At 46.4% G+C, this 27,783-nt stretch overlaps 1 protein-coding gene across 3 annotated transcripts in view; it reads right to left on the bottom strand.

The window, feature by feature from the left end:
- EGFLAM (EGF like, fibronectin type III and laminin G domains) overlaps nt 1-27,783 on the bottom strand; it is a 227,006-nt gene that overhangs the window by 4,487 nt on the left and 194,736 nt on the right. For 2 of the 3 annotated variants that reach the window (XM_032278918.1, XM_032278917.1), the window contains 6 exons: nt 25,694-25,810; nt 22,865-23,045; nt 15,544-15,567; nt 12,580-12,658; nt 9,506-9,649; nt 2,071-2,154 (listed from right to left, as the gene is read on the bottom strand). In XM_032278918.1, the coding sequence (XP_032134809.1) occupies nt 2,071-2,154; nt 9,506-9,649; nt 12,580-12,658; nt 15,544-15,567; nt 22,865-23,045; nt 25,694-25,810 (629 nt within the window). The remainder of the gene's footprint in view (nt 1-2,070; nt 2,155-9,505; nt 9,650-12,579; nt 12,659-15,543; nt 15,568-22,864; nt 23,046-25,693; nt 25,811-27,783) is intronic. The other variant, XM_032278919.1, reaches the window with a different exon arrangement.

The raw sequence follows: 27,783 nt of genomic DNA on the forward strand, positions 1-27,783 counted from the left end.
TAAACATGTGAAACCTCAGCTGTGAGTGGGCTGCATCATAGGGTGGGATGGAAAGCGCTTTGAGCTGGGATTCTAATCTTGGCTTTTCCCACAAACAGTTGTATAGTCCAGGGGAAGGTCATTTAACATCAGTTTCCTTAGATGTCTAGGAAGTGCCTGGTATCCTCACCAGTGTGTATCTTGACATACATAATTAAACCACAACAACTGTGAGGGTTTACAAATTATTCCACAATGTGTGAGGATTCTACCAATGATCTCCACCCAAGGAAACTAAGAGAAAGCTGTTCCCTTATGTTCCCAGGGTGGGGATTTGTAGGAGTCAAGTGTGGTTAGAAGTAAAGAGCTCAAGCATTTTATATTCCTTTGGATGTTTCTGGCCAAGCCCTTTTAAAGATGGGTAAGAGAGAGAAATGAAGAAGTTAGAAGACATAGAGTTTGGAGTATTTTGGAGTTAGGTGGACTCTATGCATTTTCGACTTGTAGTTTAGAAACTATTTGAAATCCAAGCATGTAGATATTCATTCTGGGAAAACATTTCTTTTTTCAGAAAGTTAAAGGTGGGACTTCATCAAAATCACTCTGTGTCTCAAGGGCTTTCTAGGCCACCTGGGAAGCTGAGAGGCACAGATCTGCCTCTGTATCCTCATTTCCTCTAGGGTTTCAAAGGCAGGCCTGGCAGCCAGGGGATGGGGGCCCAGCAAAGCTCCCCCATCAAAGCCTACATGGAAGCTGAGCAGGAAAGTAGCCATGGTGGGTCCCATGTCTCCCAGGCCTCACCCATGACTTCACCCACTGACTTCCCGTTATTATAAATCCTCAGGGAACCCCAACCAGGGCTTCGATTCAGCTTATCTTCTCCTGGGACCTTTATCTAACATGTGGGATTGACATTTCTAAGTTTCAGTCTGCTATTTGGTTTCTGAAAATATATTGTTAGAATATATGGACAAAGGTATTAACAGTAAAGCTATTATACAACGAAGAGCAAAGGATGATTCATCCAAAGTTAATCAGAAGTCAGCGTGGTGATTACCTCTGTGATATGTAATTGGGGGAGATAAGTAATTGGGGCTAGGTGAACTACTGACAGCGTCTAAGGTTCAGGTAATGTTTAAAAAAAATGTGACTGGGTGCAGTGGCACATGCCTGTAATTCCAACACTTTGGGAGGCCAAGGTGGGAGAATCATTTGAGCCCAGGAGGTTGAGACCAGCCCTGGCACATAGTGAGACTCCATCTCTACAAAAATTAAAGAAACAGCCAGGCAGACGGTATGTACACCTGTGGTCCCAGCTACTCAAGAGGCTGCGGTGGGGGGGTTGCTTCAGCCTGGGAGGTCAAATGAGGCTGCACTGAGCCATGATCACACCATTGTACTCCAGCCTACATGACAAAGTAAGACTTTTACTCAAAAAAAAAAAAAAAAAAAAGCTGGGGAGGATTGCCAGTACAATGAGATTTAAAACAGTCTTTTTTTCTTTTTTTTTTGAGGTGGGGTCTCAGTCTGTGACCCAGGCTGGAGTGCACTGGCACAATCCTGCTACCTCCACCTCCTGGGCTTAAGCGGTCCTCCCACCTCAGCCTGCCCAGTAGGTGGGATTACAGGCATGTGCCACCACACCCAGCCAATTTTTGTGTTCTTTGTAGAGACGGGGTTTCACCATGTAGCTCAAGCTGGTTTCAAACTCCTGAGCTCAAGTGATCCACCCACCTCGCCTCCCAAAGTGCTGGGATTACAGGTGTGAGCCGCCACGTGCAACCCAAACATTCATTAAAGTCCACGTACCCTCCCAAGTCCACATGCACTCTCAAGGCCTCCTCCAGTTCAGCCATCAAAAGGCTTTTTCTCTGGAAGGTTACTGCTCAGTGAAGACTTGAGGGTTCAGTTTCCCTGGCCTATTAGTGTCAGTGTAGGGAGTTGGTGGAAAATGCCCTGAATGGCCTGGATCGGGAGTGCTAGGATCCCAGGCAAAGTTGGGGAACAGGACAGCACAGTACCAGGGAACTGGACACCACATCCCACCACTGCTCAGCTCTAGCTGTGTCTCACGCTATGGTGGGGACTCACCTAACGGCCTTAACTCGGTGCCACCGACCGTCGTTGAAGGAGCCATTCACCATGATGGATGCCACGCCACTGCCCAGGTTATAGCTAAGGCATTGGAGAAGAAGACAGAAAACAGAATAAAACACCAAGGCACAGGTAGACACTGTTCACAGAAGATTCTCGGGCAAAAGTCCTTTGGAACTCAGAGTGCAGTATCCTTCACACAAAACAAGATTGTTATAAAAGGTGCTGGGTTTCCAGGCTAGTTCATGAAATTAAAAATTACCAGACTTCTTAATTATGGTAAAATATACATAACATAACCATGGCCATCGTAATCATTTTTAAGGACACAGTGCAGTGTTCATATTGTCTGGCTAGCAGTCTCCAAAACTCATCTTACAAAACAAAAACATTGCATAAATAAAAACCCCTCATTCTTCCTCCCCCAAGCCCATGACAACCAGCCTTCTACTTTCTGACTCCATGGATTTGACTCTTCTACATAGCTCATATGAGTGGAATCATAGAGTATTTGTCTTTTTTGCAACTGGCTTACTTGTAGCATAATGTTATCAAGATTGCTTTTTAATGTCCTCATGTAAGGAAACATCAGCACTAGACAAGAGTATCAGGAGCAAGAAGAGCTCTATGATGAGTAATGTTTCATACTGTGTTACCATGATGGTCTAGCCACCCACCCCCAAATTCATGTCTATGCAGAGTCTCCGAATGTGACCTTATTTGAAAAAATGGTCTTTGCAGGTGTCATTAGTTAAGATGAAGTCATACTGGATTAGGGCAGCCATGCATCCAATATGACTAGTATCTATGTAAGAAGAGATTTGGACAAAGAGCCAGAGACACACAGAGACAGGGAATGCCAATGGGACAATGGAGGTAGGGACTGGAGTGGGGCATCTACAAGCCAAGGAACCCCAAGGGCTGCCAGCCACTGCCAGAACCGGGAGACAGGCAAGGAGCCAACTCTCCCCCAGCCCCTCCGGAAGGAGCCAATTTTCCCCGAGCTCCTCCGGAAGGAGCCAGCCCTCACACCGCACCATGGATTTCCAGCCTTCAGAACTGCCAGAGCCCATTTCAATCGTTTTGAGTCACCTAATTTGAGGTCATTTATTACCAGAGGCCTAAGAAATGAATACATCTGTTTTCACTTTTCTGTTTAAACTGAACATTGCAGAGTAGGGTGAGCCCCACAGAGATTACGGGAATTTGCCTAAAATCACAAGGCTAATGTGGAACTTGAACTTGGTGTATCCTCAGCCCTCATCCTCTGTTTAACTCTGATGTCAGGTCTCTCTAGTGGCTTCCTATTTTCTATTTCTGTTCCCAGATACGCTGATACCACACGGGTTTCAAAAACATGAACATGTTGTTACCAGAGAGAAATTCCCCTCTTCATCCAGTATCATTCAATTACTCTAATTAAATTTAATTCAACAAATATTTAGTGAATGACTACTCTAGCTCAGGCAACTAGGCCAGCTGTCCAGACTTTCCCTGGATAATACAATAAAGCCTATGCTGCCATGCTTTTGAAGGGAAGTATGTTTCACCTGGGATAACTCCCTCCTCATTTTGTAAGCGACACATCTCTCCTTCACCTCATTGCCCAAGATAGAAGGATGTTGAGACAAAACCTGATTAGTTAACAAACAAACACATGTACTGATTCTGAGAAAACAGCAAGAACAGAAAGTGCTTGGCTTTCTCCAGAGAAAGCACCATAGGTCATTCCTTTAATAATGGAGGCTCAAAGAAGTCACACAGCCCATTGACATTTAACCAAGAATAGGACTTGGGGTGACTTGACAAACCCTGGGACAAAGCTGCCACTCTGACCCTGAAAAATCCACTGTGGTCTAATGAATTTTCCCACATCAAGTATCTCCTTGTATAAAACAGCCTGGCGGCGGAATTTTGAGATTTCATGATTTGGCGGCTAAAGGCTTCTTGAAAGAATAGGAAGTAGGGCAAGCTGCTGGTGGGAGGAAACTTGGCTGAATTACTGTCTATGGCTGTTCTGAGAGGCAGTGTGGGGTGATAAAAAAAAAAAGCACGGACACTCGAATTCAACAGACCTGGCTTGATCCCCAGATATGCCAGTTAATAGCTCTGTGACCTTGGGCAATTCGCTTCATTTCTCTGAGCCTAAATTTTCTCATCTGCCAAATGGGGTTAATAATCCCTTCCCAGAAGAATTCTAGGGAATGCTAAGTAACATAACATATGTAGGAAGCACTGTACATCACAGGTGCCAAATGAATAATCCCACCACTCCAAACAGAGGGAGCACTTACTGCAGCTTGGATACGGGGTTGATAATGCACCCCAAGGGACTGGTAGGAAGGAGAAAGTTGCCACTGAGGCTTGAATATGTCACACCTCTCCTGGAAGAGTAGCCATGTGTGACAGCAAACCAACAAGCTGTCAATATATAACCAAAGCAGTCTGGAACACCCAGATCTCAGAATCAGAATGACCTGTGTAAGTGCAGGGAGGCTGGACTGGAACACAACTGTGATCCAGTGAATGAAAACATTTTTTGTTGTCTAAGATCCCATCTAGACAGGGGGTGCACTTCCTTCTGTTCTCTAGACCAACAACTCTCCTGTTCAGGCCAAGAGCCAGAATGTGCTCTAGGGAGTCAACCATGAATCTGGTAGACGGGAATCCAGACATCACGCTGGGTGGGGGCAACTCAGTTGGTTTCTCCATGGCCTTATTCCCCAACCCCCCAATTCCAAATGATTTCAGACCCTCCAAAGAACCTCCCACTTCCCCTGACATGCTGATACTCACCCAGGAAAAGCTCCCTCATATATATAACAATAAATGGCCAAGAATAGTGGTTACCTTCACCAGGAGAAGGACGAGGGAGCATTTTTGGGTGGTGGACATGTTCTATATCTATATACTATCTAGACGGTAGTGATTTGATGCTTATATATTCTAAATGTATCAAGCTCAGCACTGAACAGGTGTACACGGCATGCAAGTTATGTCAGTATAAAAACGTAGAAACAAAACAAGCATACAGTGCAGTAGCATTAAGTACATATTCATATTGATGGGCTGGCAATCTCCAAACTCATCGTACAAAACCAAACCATTGCATTAAATAATAACCCCTCATTCTTCCTCCCCCAAGCCCATGACAATCAGCCTTCTACTTTCTGACTCCATGGATTTGACTCTTCTACATACCTCATATGAGTGGAATCATAGAGTATTTGCCATTTTTGTGACTGGCTTACTTCCCTTAGCATAATGTTATCAAGGTTGTTTTTTAATGCCCTCATGTAAGGAAACATCAGTACTAGAGTATCAGGAACAAGAAGGGCTCTATGATGAGTAATGTTTCATACTGTGTTACTGTGATGGTCTGTCCGCCCACTGCCCATCCCACCCTCCCACCGCCAAATTCATGTTTAACTTCTTTACCCATGTCTTGGGAATCTGACCACTGTGATGGGTTATTCTGAGCCGCTGAGCTTGGTGTGCACTAGAGGCCGTGAGGCAGGCCACCACGGCAGGCCACCCAGGAATACCTTCCAGAGAGGCCGTTTGGAAACCACTTGGCCACCTTCCTGCTTTCCTGTGGTGGCACTTTTAATCACGTCCGCTTTAAACTGTAGCACAAGTAATGTAAAGTCTCTTCCCTCTCTCCGTTGCATGATAATGTGATGAGGTAAAAATAGCAGGCAACGTTCACTGTGAACGGTCAAGTGATGTTCACAAAACCCGCCGGTGGTAGGTTTTATGCCCCATGTACAATCACAAAACAAAGTGAAACAAAACGAAAACAGCAGAAAACAGAAAAACACACTCATTTTCTCTGAGCACTTCGATTTCCTTTTTTTCTGCTAAATCTTGCACCAAAACTGTAAGTCTATATACATATATAGATTGTTAGAATTTCATTGTTTTTTCCTATTCTCCAGCAGAAAGGCTTTGAGCACTAACTTAGCCAAAAGACCAGCATTTAGGTAAAGAAAGTCATGAAAGTTGAGACTATATTATCTTAGGATTCCTCTTCCATTTGCTTTGAGCCTGGATCAGACACTGAAACCTCAAGAACAATTTGTTTGCTCTGTAGAACGATTCACTCTCCAGACTGCGCAGTATGCGCTCCTCAAGGGCAGGGCTCATGACTTATTAAAAATAACAATAACAGTAATAAAAATGCTGCATTTTAATCATAACTACATGTTCTCTCTCTGAGGTAAAGGCTTCTAAAACTCAGAAAACGCTTGACCATGGATAATAATTTTTCTTATCATTATCCTTAATTAGCTATACCAGACCCTGCACTGAATCCTTTACATGAATTCATTCATTCAATTTTTACAACAAACTCTGTCGTTTTGCAGAGGACGGGACAGAGGCTCAGACTTAGGTAACTTGAATGAGCTCACATGGGGGATCAGGCATGTGTGATTCCAAAGCCACTTCGGACCCTGTTTCTCACGGCATGGCTCCTGGAACCACCAGAGTTCTTGTTTCTAATCAGACCTGGTGCCCACTGCAACTACTGCTTCAGAATCTCAGGGGGCAAGCCCGGGAGTCTACCTTTGAAACAAGCTCCCCAGTGACATCTTCAAACCACTGGCCTACACTGGAATTCCTCTCTGTCCCCAGGGCGCTTCCCTACATCAGTGTCTGGGGGTGTGGATGTGGTGAAAAAACAGCGCAGATGGAGGAAGAACAGAGCGGCAGCGATGGGGCGGCTCCGGGACCGGGGCAGGCACGGAAGTCGGCCTTGGCCTGGGTTCAGCCATGTATCTCACACAGAACACAATCAGAACTCCAGGATTAGAAGAAAAACACAGGGCCAATTTTCAGGAACTGGAGAAAGAAATGGTAACAAGAAATATGTCCAGGATCCTAAGCAGGTGGGAGAGGGGAGGGGCTATCCGGGTCTGGGCATGGGAGCTGTTGGGAGCTGTGGCAGCCCTGAGCCGACCCTGTTTCCCTGCTGGGGTAAAGTGGGTGGTGAATAGGTTCAGCTGGCAGTTTAGAGGGAAGTTGGACTATCCCACCCACAGCTAAGCTACTGTTTCAGTTCTCTTTTCTGTGCACAATCAAGTACTTGAGGCCTTGATGAGGTTAACCACAGGAAAACCACAAGAAAATGGCTTCAAGGCCGCCAGCCTGAAATAGGGTGTTAAGAGCTCTGTGTTCGACCTCTGGGTCAGCAATGGGTGGGAGGCCGTGGGGGACAGGAAAGCAGAGATGGTGAGAAGCTGCCTCTCACCTGCCAGCCTCCAGCCTCAACTACACGTGACTCTCCAAGGTCCCCAACAATCACAGGATTGAGTCACTTAGCATGCTCTGCTATTTAGAGATGAGCATGACATTAGACAAGTGACATTTCCTCTCAAAACGTCTTTTATTCAAATGGAAAGATTTCTGTTATCCTACTTGGGCTGTCAGTAATCTTAGCACAGGACCAACAGGAGCCCCAGAATTAAGTCCTCAACTTCTCCATTGTTCAACGAGCCCTCCTTCGTCTATTTCAATTCCAATTACTTTCATATCATTGAGCGAACACTCGAGCTAGTCATCAGAGGGGGAAGTAAGAAGTAGCAGCCCCAGAAATGCCTCCCCCATGGGGCTCAAGGCTTCAAGGGTATCAGAATTGCCTGGGGAAATGGCTGCCACACGGGTTGCTGGATCCCACTGCTGGAGTGTTTCTGGTTCGGTAGGTCAGGGTGGAGCCTAAGAATGTGGATTTCAAACAAGTTCCCAGGTGACATTGAGGCTGCTGGTCTGGAGACCACACTTGGAAAGCCACCGTCTAGATGAGTGATTTCTAACCTCATGTGAGAATGTGTCATGACAATCTCTAGAGAAGTGTTTTCATGTTACATGAGACAGTCCCTGCACCCTGGAAGCTCAGCTTTCACCCATTCTGGTAAGAAGGGTGGGGAGAAATCATTCAGATCATTCTTTAACTACCTCATAGCTACCCATTTGACGAATGTGAAAACAGTCTAAATTCATTTAAAAGAGGGAAGAACTTCTGGCACTGCCTTATCAGTAACACCCAAGAAGTATTTACCAAACTCTCATGATGGTGGATCTATTGAGACATGAATCTGTGTTTTGTTCCTCTGGCAGCAGACACTGGAAAGCAGGGGTTCTCCTTCCCACTCTACATAGCTAACAGGGAGCAGAGTCAGAATTTACAGTCAGAGCTCCTGGAGCTTAGCGTTTTACACCTTCCTGAGCTGCTGAGTCTTAGGCTGAGTACTCGCTTCCATGTTAGGCCTTCATGCTTGGCAGTATCCAAGTCCTCTTTCTGCTCCTTCCTAATTTGTGAGTAAGGCGCATGCAGCAGTAACACACTAGAACAAGGGCACAGAACTGTTCCTCACAGGGCTAGACGGTACATTCCTAAGGCTCTGCCATGCAGTTCCTGTTGAAGCTACTCAAGTGTGCCACTGAAGCATGAACATGGCCATAGACAATATAGAAATGAAAGAGTATGGGTCAGGCATGGAGGCTCATACATATAATCACAGCACTTTGAGAGGCCAAGGCGGGTGGGTCACGTGAATTCAGGGTTTGAGACCAGCCTGACCAACATGGTGAAACCCCCATCTCTACTAAAAAGATAAAAATCAGCCAGGCATGGTGCACATACCTGTAATCCCAGCTACTCAGGAGGCAGAGGCAGGAGAATCACTTGAACCCAGCAGGCAGAGGTTGCAGTGAGCTGAGATTGTACCACTGCACTCCAGCCTGGGCAACAACAGCAAGATTCCCTCTCAAAAAAAAAAAAAAAAAAAAAAAAGAAAAGAAAAAAAAAAAAAAAAAAAAAAAAAAAAGAAAAGAAAAAGAAAGAAAGAAAAAAGAAAAAGAAAAAAGTACTGCAGTATTCCCACAAGACTTTTTTTCTTCTTTGAGATGAAGTCTTGCTCTGATGCCCAGGCTGAGGTGCAATGGCACGATTTCAGCTCACTGCAACATCGGCCTCCAGAGTTCAAGCCATTCTCCTGCCTCCCTCCGAGCTGGAATTACAGGCACCCACCACCGCACCCAGCTAATTTTTGTATTTTTCAGTAGAGATGGGGTTTCGCCATGTTGCTCAGGCTGGTCTCGAACTCCTGACCTCAAGTCATCTGTCTACTTTGGCCTCCCAAAGTGCTGGGGTTACAGGCATAAGCCACGGTGCCTGGCCCCAATAAGACTTTATTTACAAAAGAGTGGTAGGTCAGATTTGGCCTGCAGGCCGTAGTTTGCTGACTCCTGCTCTATAAGATGCATGTTGGAAAGAAAGACCAGGAGCCTCGAATAAGCCTTGGAGCTTCAGGCTTCAGCCAATTCCAGCAGACTGTGTTCTGGCTCCCTTCTGAATCACTCTGGCACAATCTGTGCTGTCAGAGAAAATTGCAAGGTGCTGCTGAAGGCCACTGGAGAGGGGGTTGGTTACCTGAACACGAGGGCTCCATCCCGAAGGCCCAAGGAAATGAAGTCGCTATTGGGTCTCATGGGGCTGTCTCCCCTCCACAGCAAAAGGCCATCCTTGGCAGTTGTCTTAAACCTCATGAACACATTTGATCTTGATCCTGACACCCTGGAGGAAATACACAAACAAGTCCACCAAATCAACCACCAACATCTGTTTCCAAGTAATTCCAGTTTTGTCTGCCAGCCCTGAGCAACCAGATGTTAAGGATAATCTGGCACTTTCTGACACTTACTTCATCACCATGAGCTGCACCACAGGTCTAAGGTCTGGACTGCTCTCTCGGCAGCAGTCTCCCTCGCTAAGCACCGTGAACCCTCACCAGAGAGCGTTCGCTGAGTGACAGGTTAGCGAGACTATGGCCAATGCCATGGCTTAGGCTGCACCCCCGGACACACATCATTCTTTTCTCTTTCCTGTTTTACTACTCCAGGGCCCCGTTCCCCAACAGAAAGTGTGTTTCCCAACTACCAAGAGACTCAAAACGGCAGCCACCCTGGGCTAGGACCACGGCTGTGGATAGCCAGTTCTGGCCGGTGACTGTCCTTGGGGGCAAGGTCTGGTCAGGGGAAATGCCAAGGTGATGGCATCTCAGACAAGGAACACGGCCTGAGAGATGAATGGTCTGGAGTGGTGCTGAGGCAGAGCCAGGGTGGAGAAGAACAGGAACTTTCAGGAAAGGAGGGGTGCTCAGGCAAGGCCGGCTCCATGCCCTACAACCATGGCTGGGGATAGGTTCACAGGCTGATGTGCTCTTAGCAATGCTTGGGAATAGGCTAGTTCACAAATTCATTCTCATTAGCATGATCAGTGTTTCATCTTGCACAGGGAAAAGAGGCAGGCTGAGCTCCTTGAATCAAGGGTGAGATAGGCGGATACATAATTTAATATTGCTGCCAGCCTAACGCTATTGGAAAAGTTTATTTGTCCATTCTCCAGTCACTTGTAACATCCCTCTCTCTGTCCCACACAGCTGGGTCTGTGTCTGCAGAGTGTCCTCAATCATGAACAGTGGAGGGGACTATTGTCTGGGCTTCCCAGAGCCTGATCTAGTCAGAAGAGACCAATTTGCGTTCCTCATGCAGGGTCTCAGGGCAGTGAGGGAGGAGCGTGGTCCCCAGGCTAGGTGCAGAACAATCTAGCACTGCCTGTTCCCTAGAGACCTGCTTTTCCCAGACTTTTGCTCCAGGCTCCTTCCCTCTTCCATTTGCCTTGGGTATACTGATCGGCTACAAGTTAATCAAGAGGTTCCCATTTCTCTCGCCAGTGATTGGTTCATGGGCAGGCATGTGGCAGCACAAAAGAGAGACACAATCGTATGCCTTTTGTCCAAAGAGATACAATTCTGGGAAGAATTCCTTCTCTTTTAAAAAGAGTCATATGAGGAAAAAAGTCTTTTTGACTTCCACGGGATACAGTCATCTTATGTGCGGCTTACGGGCAGCTGGGGAGTGGCCTCTGGAGAAGATGCTGAGGACAATGAGCAAGAAATATGGATGAGACTGGAATCTTTGATGGTACAACTGCTTCTCTTGATTAATCAACCCAAGATCCAGTGTCAGTCTGGACTCTGCGGTATAAAATAGTAAATACCCCTTATGGGTAAGACATTTTAAGATGAGCTTTCTGTTACTTGCCACCAAAGGTATCTGACCAAAAAAGACCCTGAACTTGACTTTTACCTGGAGCCTCACATACATGCATCTGTACCTACATATACATATATACACATGCACACACACACGTGTACACACATACACACTATTGCACGCTACTGGAGTTGCTGTGGGTTTGGGCCTCACGTCTCCTGCTCTCATCAAGCTCCTCTGCTTCCCCAAACCACTGGTGGCCTCTCACCAACCCCCAGAGCCTGAAGATTTGCCCCCCTTTTACCTTGTCACTGTTTTCTAGGGACTGAATGACCTTCCATCTTTGGAGAGAAAGGGCTGAAGGAGGAGGAAGTTCTGTCTTGGCTGGGAATCCATTTTACCTAAGTCCCCACGCCAAGACAACACAGATAAATACAAGCCGGGATTACAGAAGTGAAGCAATGTCTGCCTGGTGTGTTTTCCCAGTTACCAGAGACATCCAATGCCCTAGGAAAATTCCTCCCAACCACTTTTGTTCCCTGAAAAGCCATCGAACTCCACCCTAAGAACTGGATGCCTTTCACTTAAAGATTTGCCTTCCTGTGTTAAGATGCAGTCCATCGGAAGAGGAAGGGAAATCCTAGAATGACTGTGGGAAGCAGAAAGGGGAATAGCACACTATAAACCACAAAGAACTGGGGGGAGGGAAAGAAAGAGACAAGGGGCAAACTGAAAGTGCCAAAAACAGGCTTAACTGAGTTGAGGATTTTGCCATGTAAAAGGCTATTCCAAACCAAGATGAAGGACTTCAGGCCAAGCTGGGACTTCTGCCCCCAGGGGTGAGATGCCATGGCTGTGGCTTGAGCATTTCCCTGTGCTATGCTCTTGAATCCACATGAAGAGAGCTGAGAAGCCCCTCATTGAACTGGCCAGAGCCTGAAAAGGCCACGAGATCTTTACTGATGAAGACGCAGGGTAGGTACGGACCCAGCAGGGAACGGGCTTGGATCTGTCTGTCCTGCTGCTGCTGGCCCAGGTCAGACCTGCATACTCTGGCCATGGCACAGCATGGAACTTCCCTGCTCAGAGAATCACACTCATCACTCAGGCTTCAGAAACGTCACATGCTCCCTGCTTCTCAAAGCCTGAATACTGGAAACTCTGGGACAAGCCATGTCTCTCTCTCCAGGCCCTTTGACCAGAAAGATACTGGATTGTTTGTAACAGGGTTATTTGAAAGGCCAATTTCTGAAGTTTAGTTTGTTTTTAGTTTTATTTTCCTCTAATTTCTATGTTTATTTCATGTGTGTGTGTTTCCCCTGAGACCATGGCTGAATGGTCTTCTTTGAGAATTATCTTCTGGCATGAAATATAAGAAAAAACCCTGAGAAGGATATAGAGAAAGTGACCACCAGAAAGCTGAGGACGGAGGCTGTTGAAGCTTATTACCTCTTCAAGATATCAGGGTTGTCATACGTCAGGTAACTGCGGCCAATAAACTGCGGGATCTCAATGGCTTCTATGATTGCTGGAACAGAACAGAGAAAGGTTACTTAGTATGTAGCTGTCTTGCCCCCTGCACTCAAACACATGGCAGGAAAATGCCCAGAAAGGCAGCTCCTGGAAATAGGATGTTTAACAATGGGTCAGCACCTTCCCTTCGACCACATGTAAATTTGGCCAGGTTCACAGTTGCCCAGATCCATGGCCTGGGCTTGGCTTCTCCCCCATTTTCCCCTCCTGGGAAGTCCTGTCCCTGCCACTGGCCTCAGCGCTGCTGAGAAGTCCTCACAATGTGCCGAAACTTGAACTCTTCCCAATTATTCTTGGAAGCCAAAGATCAATGTGGAGAGCAGCTGGGGATAACCCCAGATGTTCTCCAAGGGAGGCAGAGAAAACAAATCCATCAATAAGGGCTACTAGGATTCTGGAAAGCTGATTTGCTGTAGAACCCTTTAAGCTATGATTTCGAGAGACTCAAAAGCACTGTGAATGAGGCTTGGAGTCCTTCATTTCTGATCTCCTTCCAGTGTATTTCACAAGATTTTTTTTTTTTTTTTTTGAGATGGAGTTTTGCTCTTGATGCCCAGGATGGAGTGCAATGGCATGATCTCGGCTCACTGCAACCTCCACCTCCCGAGTTCAACCAATCCTCCTGCGTCAGCCTCCTAACTAGCTGGAATTACAGGCACCCACCACCATGCCTGGATAATTTTTGTATTTTTAGTAGAGAAGGGGTTTCACCATGTTGGCCAGGCTGGTCTCGAACTTCTGACCTCAGGTGATCCACCCGGCTCGGCCTCCCAAAGTGCTGGAATTACAGACGTGAGCCACTGTGCCTGGTCTATTTCACAAGATCTTCACTACAATCTCATGAAGCAGCAACTAGTACGGCGGAAGGGAATGGCTGGTTATTCTTATTTTACGGAAGAATTAAGTGAGTAGAAAGCATGGAGGAGTTGCCTGAGATCACGTGGTTAACAGAGCAATAAACTGTGAACCTGACCGGCTCTTCCTAATTCTGGCTTCCGACACCTCTTAACTTTCCAATACTTTAGAAATGCATTTTCTTCCTCCCAAACTCTCAACACTTTGTTTTCCTGAAGAATCACCCTTTTACACACGGTTAGCAAAATTAGAGTTTAAGTGACTATGTGTCGTGTCACGAACGGATGACACTAGGAGATTTCTCCTAGAGAAATAACAGCGTATCTCTTTCCATTTTGGAAAGATACAGAAATGGTGCTTTAAAGAAATTAAGGTAGAATAAATCTCAAATTCAAAGAAATGTGCAAACTGAGGGAGAATAAGCTGGCTTATAAAAAGTATTATAGTTTCAAGAAAATATGTGATTTGTGCAAAGAAGAGACTGAATGAAGGACTTGCCACCTGGAGAGGAAATGGATAATTATTCGATGCTATGAACAATCGTACCGATCAAACTTAACCTTCAAACATAAAAAAAGAGAGGAAACAGCAAAGCCGAGGACAATGTGCACCCAAGTGCCAGTCTCTGTTTTGGCAGCTTCCCAGAGCCTTTCATAAAAACTACAAAAGAGGCCAGGCACGGTGGCTCACACCTGTAATCCCAGTACTTTGGGAGGCCGAGGTGGGTGGATCATGAGGTCAGAAGTTCAAGACCAGCCTGGCCAACATGTTGAAACTCTGTCTTGACTAAAAATACAAAAATTAGCCGGGCGTAGTGGTGTGTACCTGTAATCCCAGCTACTCAGGAGGCTGAGGCAGGAGAATCACTTGAATCTGGGGGGCAGAGGTTGCAGTGAGGCAAAACTGCACCACTGCACTCCAGCCTGGGTGACGGAGTGTGACTCCATCTCGAAAAAAAAAGAAGAGAGGAAAGAAAACAAGAAAAACAAAGGATGAAAAAGAAAATTTAAAAGACAGTTTTGGAGGTAACTACCCAAGAAACAGCTCTGTGGTTCTCCGAAGCCGTGCAGCCCTGGACAAGGGCCTGAGGCTGCGAGGACCCAACAGGACGGCGGTGAAGGGCTCTTGTCCCTACAGTTTGGGGCCGCACCCCCAGCCACTCCCTTCTGACTACAGGAGGTAGGAGGAAGAGGAGACAAGGAAGGGAAACAGAGGGAGGAAAAGAAAGTGGGAGGCAAAATGGCAAACGGACGGGAAAGAAGCCAAGCAGGAGCACGGGTGGGATGAGTGAGAAAGAAGGGACACTGTGGCAAGAAGAGGAAGGAAGACCGGGCGGAGAAAAGGCAGCGTGGAGGGCGGCCACCAGGCACGGAAGGACCGGAAACGGAAACGGAAAAGAGGTGCCGGAAGAGGAGGGCCGGGAATGGACCCAGAGGAACAGAGAGAAATGCTAGGGATGAGGAGGACAGGTGGCAGGTAAGAGTACAAAAACGGAGGAGGTGGAAGGACGCTCTTGGCTGGGGCAGCGGGCCCGTCGTTTCAGGACACCATGGCTGGGAAGGGAGAAGGAAGACAGAAGATCTAAGCTGACCGGCAGAGGAGGCCTTCGCGAAGCTACACTGAACCAAGGAGTCCCTGGTGGGTTTGGCTCACCCCCAGCGGGAGTGGGACAGCCGGGGCCCATCCCTGCTGTTGTTGGCCATGGCGTGGCCGTGGGCCTGTGGCCAACACCCGTCTTTCTGAACTCCTTGCAAGGGTCAGGACGTGCCTGCCACACATCAGCTCTGCACACGAGCTTCCAAGGGGCTCTGTGGGAGCCCCCAGCCGCTGCCGGCTCAGACCCCAGCTCAGGAGAGAAGTGTCCTCTGGCCGGCCGGCGGGAAGGCTTCCCACCGAGTGTAGGTGTGTCCCGGCTCCCACACCACTCACCCCGGATCCCCTTTACATGCAGTTGGCCTGCCCTGGCAGGCCCTGGTCCAAGCCCAGAGCACTCTCACAGTCTCTCATAGGACTTACTGTACTTACTATTGAGGCAGTAGTTCCCACACTCTGCCCGGTGCCAGCATGAAAGAGAACAGGGAGAGTCAGCCTTGCACAGTCCTTGTCAAATCCCAGTTGCTCTGGTTGCAGATCACTTGAAGTCAGCCTTGTTTCTCTCACAAAGCTCTGCCCGAAGGTCCAGAGCGTCCTCTTAGGGAATGTGAATATGAGACCCGCGGGAACCACTGGAAATCTCTCCTCAGGATGATTGGCACCGAGCCACCTGCCTCCCCGTCTCATCTCGGCTTAATGAAGGTGGGGGTGGCAGTGGACCAAGAAGATGTCTAAAGTCAGCTGTCTGACACTTCTGAGGCTCCCTTGCCTTCGGCTGACAATCTGCATTTCTTCTAAATCTAGAGAAACAGCTCGTGCTCAAAAGTTACCTTGTCAGTGATTATTACTTTCCTTGGCTCTGGGCTGCATGTGAAACAGGAATGATAAGCCAGCCAGCTGCCTCTTCTCTCTCCCTGGTGGAAAATACCGCCCACATTCCCACCCCACCCCATCTCTCCTTGCAGGATTCTAGAGCCCTGGTTATCTTGTGATTAACAAAGGGCAGAGGCATTCTTGAGAAATAACACTACTGGATACAAAATGGTAAAAATATGTTTCATTTAAGTGAGTATATATAGGGACAAATTATCCCATCCAAAATCATCAGAGCTCAAAGTGGCCATTGAGCCCTTTCTAGCCCTTTGTAGTTGGTTTAAATGTTGTAAGCATTATTATTATTAATTATTATTAGAGACAGAGTCTTGCTCTGTTGCCTAGGCTGGAGTGCAGTGGCACGATCTCGGCTCACTGCAATTTCTCCCTCCCGGTTCAAGTGATTCTCCTGCCTCAGCTTTCTGAGTAGCTGGGGCTATAGGTACGTGCCATCATGCCCAGCTAATTTTTGAATTTTTAGTAGAGTTGGGGTTTCATCATGTTGGCCAGGCTGGTCTCGAACTCCTGACCTCAGGTGATCCACCTGCCTCAGCCTCCCAAAGTACCAGGATTACAGGTGTGAGCCACCGTGCCTGGCCAACATGATTATATTTTAACCTAACCCTATACCTAATTTTTTTCTTTTATTTTATTGAAAAAAATTTAATTGACACATAATTGTACATATTTATGGGGTACATAGTGATGTTTTGATACATATAATATATAGGGGTCAGATAAGGGTAATTAGCATATCCATCATCTCAAAATGTATCATTTCTTTGTGCTGGGAACAGTCAACATCCTCCTAGTTATCTGCAACTATATAATGTACCATTGTTAACTACAGTCATCCTATAGTGCTATGGAACACCAGGACTTACTTCTATCTCCCTGTAATTTTGTATCTTTGGACAAATCGCTTCTTCCTATTCCCCCACTTCCTCTACAATTTCCAGTATACCTAATTTTTTTTCTACATTATCTTTTCTCTGTTGGCAATGGCCTCAATGATTTATTAATTGAAATGTGTTTTTGTTATTTTCTTACATTTATATCTAAAAACTTGTGCCATCTGGTGACACACGCATACAAAAACACCCCAGTGGATGGCAACCTCCAAGCCAGAAGCCCTGCTGTCTAGGCAAAGCAAATTTTCCATTTGAGGAACTTGGAATTCCTAATAGACTATAGTTTACCAGGTGTGGTGGTTCATGCCTGTAATCCCTCCACTTTGGGAGGCCCAGGCGGTGGATCACCTGAGGTCAGGAGTTCGAGACCTGCCTGGCCAACATGATGAAACCCCGTCTCTACTAAAAATACAAAAATTAGCCAGGCGTAATGGGGCAGGCCTGTAATCCCAGCTACTTTGGAGGCTCAGGCAGGAGAATCACTTGAACCTGGGAGGCAGAGGCTACAGTGAGCCAAGATCACACTACTGTACTCCAGCCTGAGTACAGTAACAGAGTTAGACTCCATCTCAAAAAAAAAAAAACGACGAGTTGAAGGGACCACTGGTTCTTTCACATGTTCACAGGACCTTAGCACAGGAAAGGGCCCTGTGGGCATGGAAGGCCACCTTCCCCAACAACCAGGGCTCCTGTCAGCAGCATCCTTGATGGATGCCCATCCCACCAGAGCGAATATTTCCCACAATGAGTAGCTCACTCTTCCACAAGGTGGTACCTCCCGTGCTGGACCATTCTACTAGGTACAGATATCTTTATTATAGTATGCTGACTATAGCCACAAAGTAAAAACAAACAACACCTTTCCCTAAACTAGCAGCCCTTCAACTATCTGAAGGTAAACATCTACACTAGACACCTCCAGATCTCCCATTCTGGGGGTGTTTAATGATATACCATCCACAGAAAAGAAATTCCCTTGAATTTGGCTCTTGCAGTTGGTTTAAATGTTTTCTAAAGAAAGTTGTCCTTGGCATTTAGTGCGTAAGTACATCAGAACATGATTCTAATCATCTTATATTTTTTATTTTTTGACATGGAGTCTCGCTCTGTCACCCAGGCTGGAGTACAATGGCACGATCTCACTACAACCTCTTCCTCCTGGGCTCAAGTGATTCTCCTGCCTCAGCCTCCCGAGTACCTGGGATTACAGGTGTGCACCACCACACCCAGCTAATTTTTGCATTTTTAGTAGGGACACGGGTTTCACCATGTTGGCCAGGCTGGTCTCGAACTCCTGACCTCAGGTGATCCACCAGCTTCAGCCTCCCAAAGGGCTGAAATTACAGGTATGAGCCACGGCCCCTGGCCTGACTCTAATCATCTTAAAAGTATATATTGTTATGCGATATCAGGGCATCTGAATGTTTGGGTGTCCTAGGGTTTGTCTTTGCAGGCATTACTAAGCTGCTTCCTTAGCCATAGACATCTTACATGTCTATGTGACTGAAAGGAATGCGCCTTGCTAGTTTTAAGATGGAGTTGATTTTAAAAATGGTGTCACTCTGGCTCTCCTATGCTCCTGTTTCCCTAGTGAAGGTGCAGGAATCTTGGGAACCATCTCAGAATTATGCTATTACAAGTTCCAATTACTAAAGGAGGAAATGACCAGAATGAGGGACTGGGAACAGCCAACATGGTCATTAACTGAAGGACTGCTGCGAAAGAGTCTAGGTATTTGTTTAATGTGGATGTTTGCATATTTCACTCTTTAATTCACCTTTAAGATAAATGTGATTAAAATTTTTTCCTATATAACAATCGAATTACTTGTGTAACAATAAATAACCTCTCTTTTCCAATTAATTTGAAATGACTTATTTTAAATAAATTTTCCTGTATAACAAAAAAAGAAATTCCCTTTAGTAGCATAATTTGTGTGTTTTATTAATTTGTGGTTTTATAAACAATTTTCTTATATTTACAGAAGCTATTTTTTTATACACTGGGATCAAATAAATAAATAAATAAAAAACCAATCACCCAAATCAGACCCTGGACATGATGTGACTCTACTAAACAACATAGAATACTGTAAATGTTGCACGTGTGGTAGGTTAGTACCCATCAGGCAGCACTGGATACTTGAGGACTGCGTGCCCCATGAGTACATGCCCTAGCCTAGCTTTATCTCAACACCTATTGGCTCTGTTGTGTGCGGGGCCACCTGCTACAGAGAAACACCGCCATCTAGTGGCCCGTGGGATCCTGCACAGTCTGAATTGAAGCTGTTATAATACAGGGAAGGGTAGGAAAGGTCAAAGCTTAGTTTCCCAGGTGACTTGTCCACTATTGACTGGAAGAACCCAGAGAAAACAGCTGTATCCTGCACTCACCCCTTAGACACTCAGAGCATAGCAAAGGCTCTGAGAAGTTCTGCAGAAGAGAGAGAATTGTCTGTTTACTCAGGATTATCCAAATGTATTTCACCATAGAAGCCTCCTCCCATTTTGTGTATGTGAATGTGTGTGTATGTGAATGCGTGTGTATGTGTGTGTTTTGTGTACAAAGCAGCGATTAATATTCCTCAGAACTTAGTTTTTTACATGTGCCTTGTGAAACTCTGCTAGGACATTTTAGTAACTCACTTAGATACACAAGCTCTGAGGAACTGGGACAGAAGATGGGTCCATTTGGATGCAGGTAGAGAAAAATGGAAAGAAATCTCTAAGAATGGAAGTAATTTTTGACAGGGGAGACCTTGGTGAGAGAAAAGGGGGCATAGGTATTGGGTAGTACATGGGGTGCTGAGGTTTGGGGTGGAGAAGATGCCTGAAAGTGACGGCCACCAAATGGAGGGCGAGGGGACCCCCCCACCCCAGGTCAAAGCTTATGTTTTTTCTTGTTGCCTGAAGTCATGCTGGGAGTAAGAAGAACCTCGGGCATCTCCTGTCCTTGTCGGTCTTGAAGTTGGGACAGACAGGTTCAAGTTTCTGCAGCGGCTACTGCTACAGAAGCCTGCGGCACCCCGAGAGCATCTCAGATGCTTGGTGGGAGCTCAGTGTACCCCTCAGTCTGGGTCAGGTCCTCCTGCTCCTGCCTCCAGCCCCACAGGAAAAGAGGAGACCCTGAAACCACCATGTTTGAGTGGTTATGAGTTTCTGGCCCCTGCTTTCCTGAGTTACAAGAGGTGGGAACAAGTGTCAAGTCGTCCAACTATGGCCCTTGTGGAACTCACTTGCCACATCCTCTGATGGGGCTGAAAAGATGATCCAGAAAACCAAATTCCTCATGAAGAAGGTGCCCTCTGGTATGGACTGGGTGAGGCCTGCTGCTGGTTATTTCTATACCATTTTGCTCCATGTAAAAGGACCAGTTTAACTTCTGTATGAATGCTGGGAACAGGTTCTTGCTTTTGAAGCATGGTTTGATTACGAAGCAGAAAAATAACCCCAACTTTTAAATATATAAGGCTAAAAATCACCTTGCTGGATGAGACAGGCTTCTTTCTGACAAGCACGGATGGCTTCTCACCATTCAAGGTCTCTCGGACTAAGGATTTACGCTAACTTTCTGTGTATTCTCTTGCATCTCTATGGAACAACACAATTGCCCATCTCTTTTCCTTTTCTTTCCAGTCCTTACAATGGGACTAAATGCTTTCCCCAATATTTTATAAGACTGTATGGCAACTGCCCACAACTGGTACCTGCTGGAGCCTGGAAAAACTGTCCCAGAGCACCCATTAGTCCTTTCCAGCCATTATGATGGAAAGGAAATTATGGGACAGGGGCCATACCTCTGATATATGAACCATCCTAGGATTTGCAAAGGATGCCATCTTTCCAGAAGCAGTATCTTGATTTCAAAACACAATCAGATACTGATTCAACATGGAGGGTGGCTGCTGGCTCATCTGGGTTCCAGTCCTGATTCTAGACTGCTTTGCAGGAAAACAGGCCCCAGCATTCTACAGTTCCCTCGCCGTTGTCCATTCCCACAGAGCTTGCCAGATCCAGGCGCTCACTGGGATCTTCCCCACTATTCTGGTGAGATTTCTTCTCATTGAACCTGAACCTATAGTTAGAAAGCTATAAATGTGAGCACTTTATCTCTGTTCTGGCAAATGTTCAATCGCAGGAAATGAAGGCTAAGAAGATCACATATTATCCTTTCCTTTTTCCTTTAATTCCCAATGCTAAACGTTCATTTAAGTCCAGGCTTTATATATTGACCATTAAGGTTAGATAAAAGGCAGGCGCAAACTCAAAGCGCCTGTGGTAAAATCAGAGACTTAGGAAATTCAGACGCTGATGTGTGAAATCCAAACACAATTTTCTGAATGAATGAGCCACTCTTCAGCTAAATCTCTGCAAGTACAACCTATTAGCTAAACAGCAATTTGCTTGTTAGGATCATAATCAGGATAATTCACAAATGGGTCAATTAATCTTCCTTGTTAAAAATACATTTCATGATGTGCCATGTAGCTTTCAAAATTCATTTAAATATAAGAAATACTATGAAGTCTTCCAATTGGCAAATTGGCATCTTTCATACTTTCTAGGATTGCTGCAAAACAACTTCTCCTACCATTCTATATATCAATGTAACTACCTGTAATTTGTTTTTTTTTGTTGTTGTTTTTTTTTTTTTTTTTTTTTTTGAGATGGAGTCTTGCTGTGTTGCCCAGGCTGGAGCGCAGTGACGTGATCTCGGCTCACTACAACCTCCGCCTCCCAGGTTCAAGCAGTTCTCCTGCCTCAGCCTCCCAAGTAGCTGGGACTACAGGCATGCACCACTGGCTAATTTTTGTATTTTTAATAGAGATGGGGTTTCACCATATTGGCCAGGCTGGTCTTGAACTCCTGACCTCATGATCCGCCCACCTCGGCCTCCCAAAGTGCTGGGATTACAGGTGTGAGCCACCATGCCCGGCCGACTACCTGTAATTTATAGTTTTCCTCTCAGCCCTAATTCTGATAAAAATCAAGAACCTAGAAATAGAAAAGACAGTGCACATTCCTTCAAATGCTCACTGCCTTATTTCCTCCAGGCCTGTTTGCTTTTTGGGCAGGTGAGGCCACACTGAGACTGGAAAACAAAGGTCCGTGTGGTCCGACATGATGGATATATGTGGGAAGCATATTCTAGATACCAGGGCCAGGGCCTCTGCTTCTTACAAGCAGGTACAGAACGCAAATCCAGCAGGGTCTTATGGTTTATGACCTGCCCTGGCTTTCAGTCAAGGGCAAGATGGAAACTGAGGTGCCCACAGCACCTGCTGATGGGTTTTATTTTTCTCCCCACTAATAATAATGACTAGTATTAGTTGATTGGTTGAATACTTACCAGGCCGTCTTCTAAATGCTCATTGAGTCAACACCATAACCCTCTGTGTTACACACACAATACTATTGCTATTATTATTCCCATTTTACCGTTGAGAAAACTGAGGCACAGCAATTTGATAGTCTAGAAAACAGCTATGCATACTTTAGTTTGGAGTAACTAATGTATAATTTATGTTTTTCTGTATTTGGGCAAGGTTTCTCTTACACAGCACTCACAGACAGGAGTCAAAATATTTATCAGCCTACAAAGCATAGGTATCCATCTATCAGGATAGGCTCTGGAAGCGGCTCAGATGCAAAAGTCCTGGAAATCTCTACTATTATGGGTTAACTTTGGGGTAGCCAGACCATGAGGCCGTTCTCAAGGAAGGAGCCAGGGCAGAAGGTGGGGAACCTATTTACCTACTGTTAACAGAAGTATTTCAGCATTTAATTATTATTAAGGAAATATAATGGTTTATAAATAATCATCTAATAAGTTATTGAAATAATTGATCAAAATAACTAGTATAGCTGCCCCACTGTTAAAACTCTTCCATTAAGAGTTGCAGTCCCCCAACTGGCTATCCGCTCCCTCCACTCCCTCCAGGGAGCTGTGCCTCCAACCCCTGAGTGTACCTTTCTGGCAGTGAAGCCCCTCAAAGCCCAAGGGGCAGTCACAGTCATAGCCCTCCTTCCTAGGCCGGCAGCTGCCCCCGTGGGCACAAGGGGCCCTCACACAGGGGTGGGCCGCATTCTCCACATTCACTCCGGATGTGAAGTCATGCTTGACGTGGATGGTTCGGTCATTCAGGATGATCTTGGGAGAGAAAAACGTAAAGAAATTCAGGAATTGAGAAAACATCTTTGTAGTCTTCTAAAGCTTCCCTTGGCACATTAACCTAAGCTACACATAGGGAAATTTAAAAAAAATTTTTTAAGTTTCTCTCCTTTTTTTTTTTTTTAATTTGAGATAGAGTCTGGCTCTGTCGCCCAGGCTGGAGTGCAGTGGCACAATCTGAGCTCACTGCAACCTCCGCTTCCTGGGTTCAAGAGAGTCTCGGGCCTCAGCCTCCCGAGTAGCTGGCATTACAGGCACCCGACACCATGCCTGACTAATTTTTGTGTTTTTAGTAGAGATGGGGTTTCACCATGTTGACCAGGCTGGTCTCGAACTCCTGACCTCAGGTAATTGCTCACCTCAGCCTCCCAAAGTGCTGGGATTCAGCTCCTGCATGGATGACAAGACTATAAAAGTAGAAACTAGGCTGGGCGCAGTGGCTCACACCTGTAATCCCAAGTTGATCCATCTGGGAGAATCTACAGAGTGAAGCGCTCCTCTGGTTCTGGAAGACTGGCTGGTTAGGTTGTAAAGAAGTTCCAAGAACTACAAAGTTTGGATTTCAACCTACCTGCACATCAGAAACACCTGGGGGGGGGCTTTCAAGAAAACTAATGCCCAGACCCACTCAGACCCATTGAACCAGAATCTCTGAAGGTGAGACCAAGTCATAACTTTAAAAAAGTTTCGAGAGTCACTTCAGAAGATGCAGCCCAGGTTGGGAGACACTGCTATATAAACACAACGGGGAGAGCGCAAAACCCAGGGTGACAGGAGGTCAAACAGGGCACCCTGGCTCCCCGTGGCTGTGGAATCCAGAGACGCTTCCCCGTGTACTCCTGTATGTTTCCAACTAATATTCTCAAGCGGTCTCTAAAATTCCATCAGCTGGACCTCCCCGATTGTCCCACTCACTCCTGCTATCCCCCTTCCCTGACATTCCTGAATCCCCTCCCTCTGCACATTCGCTTCCCCACTTAAGAAACAAAAGTGAAACCCAGGCCACATCTTTACCCCATTGTGCACAAATTTACTGGTGCCAAAGAGTTCCTTTGCCCCCTCTCCCCGGCAATGTGACGCTGGTGAAACTGATCAATTATGAGGAGGGGCTACTGGGTTCCCTAGCCGCAAATAAATGGCTCCAATGTCACCAGCCCTTGGTTCAGAATATGGATTTGCTTTGAATTGTTGCTGGACTTTACAGAACTTGGAGACAGAAAGAACACCTCCCAGGGGAATCCCCACTGCCCAGAGGTTATAAGAGGTGAGCAATGGCACTTCCTGCCATGAATCTAAGCTTCCAAAGGCTTGCCTGGCCCTTAGAGAGCATTGGGAGAGCTGAGAGAAAACTTTCCCCTTGTCCTGAATCTGAGAAGCTACTGGAGAGTAGCCAGGATCCTTCTACAATCTCCCCCTTTCACACTGCAAGTGAAGGATCAGGAAACTGCATAAACATGTGCTGAGACAAGCCAAGAACGGCACTGTTCACTCCAGGATGTGGCCCAGCCCAGGAATCAGGCAGGAGAGGGCGGTCGTCCTAGCAGGAGACGGGGAGAGGGTTGTGTGTGCTGTGTGAAGGGCAGGGCACAGCCTGAGAAGGGTGGGCAGAGGATGGGAAACGTCTTAGCTTCCCAGCTTGTTTCCTAAGTGAGAATTTGAAGCACATGGTTCAGCATGGCCAAGCCCACTTGTGGGGGAGAATGGTCTGGACTGAGATGTCACAGATCTCGGAGTTCAGTAACAAAGGGACAGAGACGTGGGTGACTGCCAGCAAATGTTGACTGGACCTGACACTGTGATGGGAGACATGATGGTCACGGCCGCAGGGGCCCTTTTCAGTGAAAGGAGGGACTTCTTTCATCATTCTTCCTTCACCTCAGCCTCCCTCATGCCCCATCTCAGGTCCAAAAAGGATCCTTTAGCCCCCACTGGTCACTAAAGGAAAACAGGATGAAGCTAACATCCAGGAACTAAACATGCTTTTCTTCAGATCCTTATGCTCCAAGCATTTGGTGGCTGCAGCCAGGGCGTGCCCTCAAAACCACAGGGATCACAGGCAGCACCAAGAGAAGGAGTAAAACACAGAGAGCAGGGGAGTCGGTATCTTTTACTCTTTTTTTTCTGAACCTTCTAGGGAAGGACTCTTTAATCTATGCTCTCAGGAGCTTGGTTACATGATCAATGAACAATTGCTGAAGTGTGGGGCTGGGGATGGGCATGGGCTCTAATATGGAGCAAACTGCGAAGTACTGCCAAAGAGGAGCACAGAGCCAAGGCTGCTATCCACCTCCACACTCCTCCTTCCCTGCTGTGGAAGTATCTGCAGACACCTGATGCCATTTAACTCTCTCAGCAGTCCTAATATAGTTTGGTAGATTTACTGTAAAAATTCATCATCACCAAATGGCATTCATGGAATGTCTGCTGGGCACAGACCCAGGAGCAGATGTTATAGGAAAGTGAGGTTGGAAAGCCATGCTGCGGGCATTACAAAATAAAATCTTAAAAATGTTCAAACTTTCTCGCAGTGTCTTTCTTGGGTGCAGCCGATGACACTGATCACAATCCTCGCTTTCATTTTCTGCGGTCTGAGTGGCCCAGTAAACATGAGGAAGAGACACTTGTACCTTCTGGATGCTCCCGCTGAAAGGCCTCAGGACACCCGAGTTCTTCTTCACATCATCGTAACTGGGGACTCCACCAATAAAAATATCTGTGTTGCACTTAATCTGTGTGAAGCCTCCCTGCCAAGAGATTAGAAACAAAGCATGGTGTAACTTTAAAACAGATGTTCAAAATGGTCAAATGGGTCTTTGGTTCCCTGCTGGGGAAGAAAATGGTAGACACAGCCTCAAGACCCATCATGACAATCTGTCCACAGGTGCGCTTCACTTTCACCGTGTTTTTCATTGCTACTTCTCATATGCCTGAATGTTGGTAAATGTCTTAATGTCTCTGAGACTTCGTTTTATCGTCTGCAAAATGGGAATCATTGTATCTACCTCATGGCTATGTCATGATGACTGGCAGAGTGCACCGCTGTTCGCTGGTACCCCTCCCCACAGGGAGATCGCCTCCAATCTGCCAGCTCAGATGCGCTTGTGTGACTTCCTTTTTTTTTTTTTTGTTTTTTCAGATGGAGTCTCGCTCTGTTGCCAGGCTGGAGTGCAGTGGCCTGATCTTGGCTCACTGCAACCCCTGCCTCCTGGATTCAAGTGATTCTCCTGCCTTGGCCTCCCAAAGTGCTGGGATTACAGGCGTGATCCATGCGCCCAGCCTTGTGTGACTTCTTATGACCAATAAAACATGAGCAGAAGAGAAAATAATCACTTCTGGGCAGAAACTTTCAGAGCCTGAGAGTAGTTAGCCATGCCCTTTCCTCCCTCCCTCTGTTCCTTCAGCTTGGATCTCAGATTAGAGCTTCAGCTACCCGTTGTGTGGATACGTATCATGAGTGAGAAATAAATCTTGAATTTGAGAGCTCTGGGAATGAACGCACTTTAGGTAACATTAAAGTTATTATTTCCTTTGATTTATAAGAAAATAAATATAAATAGTAGCAGCTTTGATCATTTATTTAACAAATATTATTAGGCACTTACTATAATATGCCCCAGCCACTGTGTTAAGTGCTGGACAAACAACAGAAAATAAGAAAGACCCAGTCCCTGCCCTGCAGGGGTTTATGCAAGTAGGGAACACAGACAAGTAAAAGAGCAGGTGAGATCAGCACTGGGAAGAAATGTACAGGTGGCTATGGGTGAGCCTGGGTGCCAGACATGGGAGTCTCATCCTACTCTAGACACAGGGAGTAGGAGAGGTGGTCAAAGAGTTAACACTGTGGAAACTGGAAGAAGTTGGGGCTTAGAGGGAATGTGACTATAAGGCACAGGCGAGAAGGGGCCAGAGCATGCAGGACCTTATACACCACATTAGGAGCATGAACTTTACCCAAAAAGCAACGAGATTTAAGCAGGAGAGAGAGAGGTCTGCGCTTTGGAAGATCGCTGGCTAGGGCAAGGAAAATGAATTTGGGGTCAGGTCAAGGATAGAGAAGATGAGACAGGCGAATCATGGAGGAGGAAGTTCTGTTTATCTTGGGGTGTGCCCACAGTGGCTGGGGCCAGCCAGGTACCCCAGGGAAATTTCAATTAGATTAATAGACCAAACTGTCTTCTATCAATAGCCTTCAGGCAGCTTTGAGGTTCTGACTTAGCTAGGAGGTTATCAAAGAAGCATAAAAGCTTTCAGGAATTCCTGTGGCCCAGCAATAACACCGAACCCATCAGGGACTGTCACCACAAACCCACAGGCATCTTTCTTTTGTCCTTGCTCTTACACAAGAGTTAAAATAAGATGGAAAGAGAAGAGGAGGAAGGACACACAGTCAAGGAGGTTTCAGAGCAGCTGGCTGCTAGGAAAAAAACCTTTGCATTATGATGTGTCCAGCAGCGGGCCTCGTGGAGTGAGGAGCAGTTCCTTTTGGCCGCTCATCAAAATCCTCGTCCGGCACCCTCCTGCTGACAAGTGGAAGGGCTGCAGCTGTCACGCCCACGGGGGACCACAGGAGAGAAGTGAACAGACCCCACCAAAGCCAGACCTGCTCTGCAGTGAGGGGCTTCATGTCTGGATCCCATACTTTGGCTTGGCTGGAGCAGTCTGCAAAGCTGAGCAAACCTTAGGCTGGAGTTTCCTGAAAGCCGCAGAAGCACTGCTC

The sequence above is a fragment of the Sapajus apella genome, unplaced genomic scaffold, assembly GCF_009761245.1.
Source record: "Sapajus apella isolate SASKATOON/1434 unplaced genomic scaffold, GSC_monkey_1.0 scaffold11, whole genome shotgun sequence".
NCBI lineage: Eukaryota > Metazoa > Chordata > Mammalia > Primates > Cebidae > Sapajus > Sapajus apella.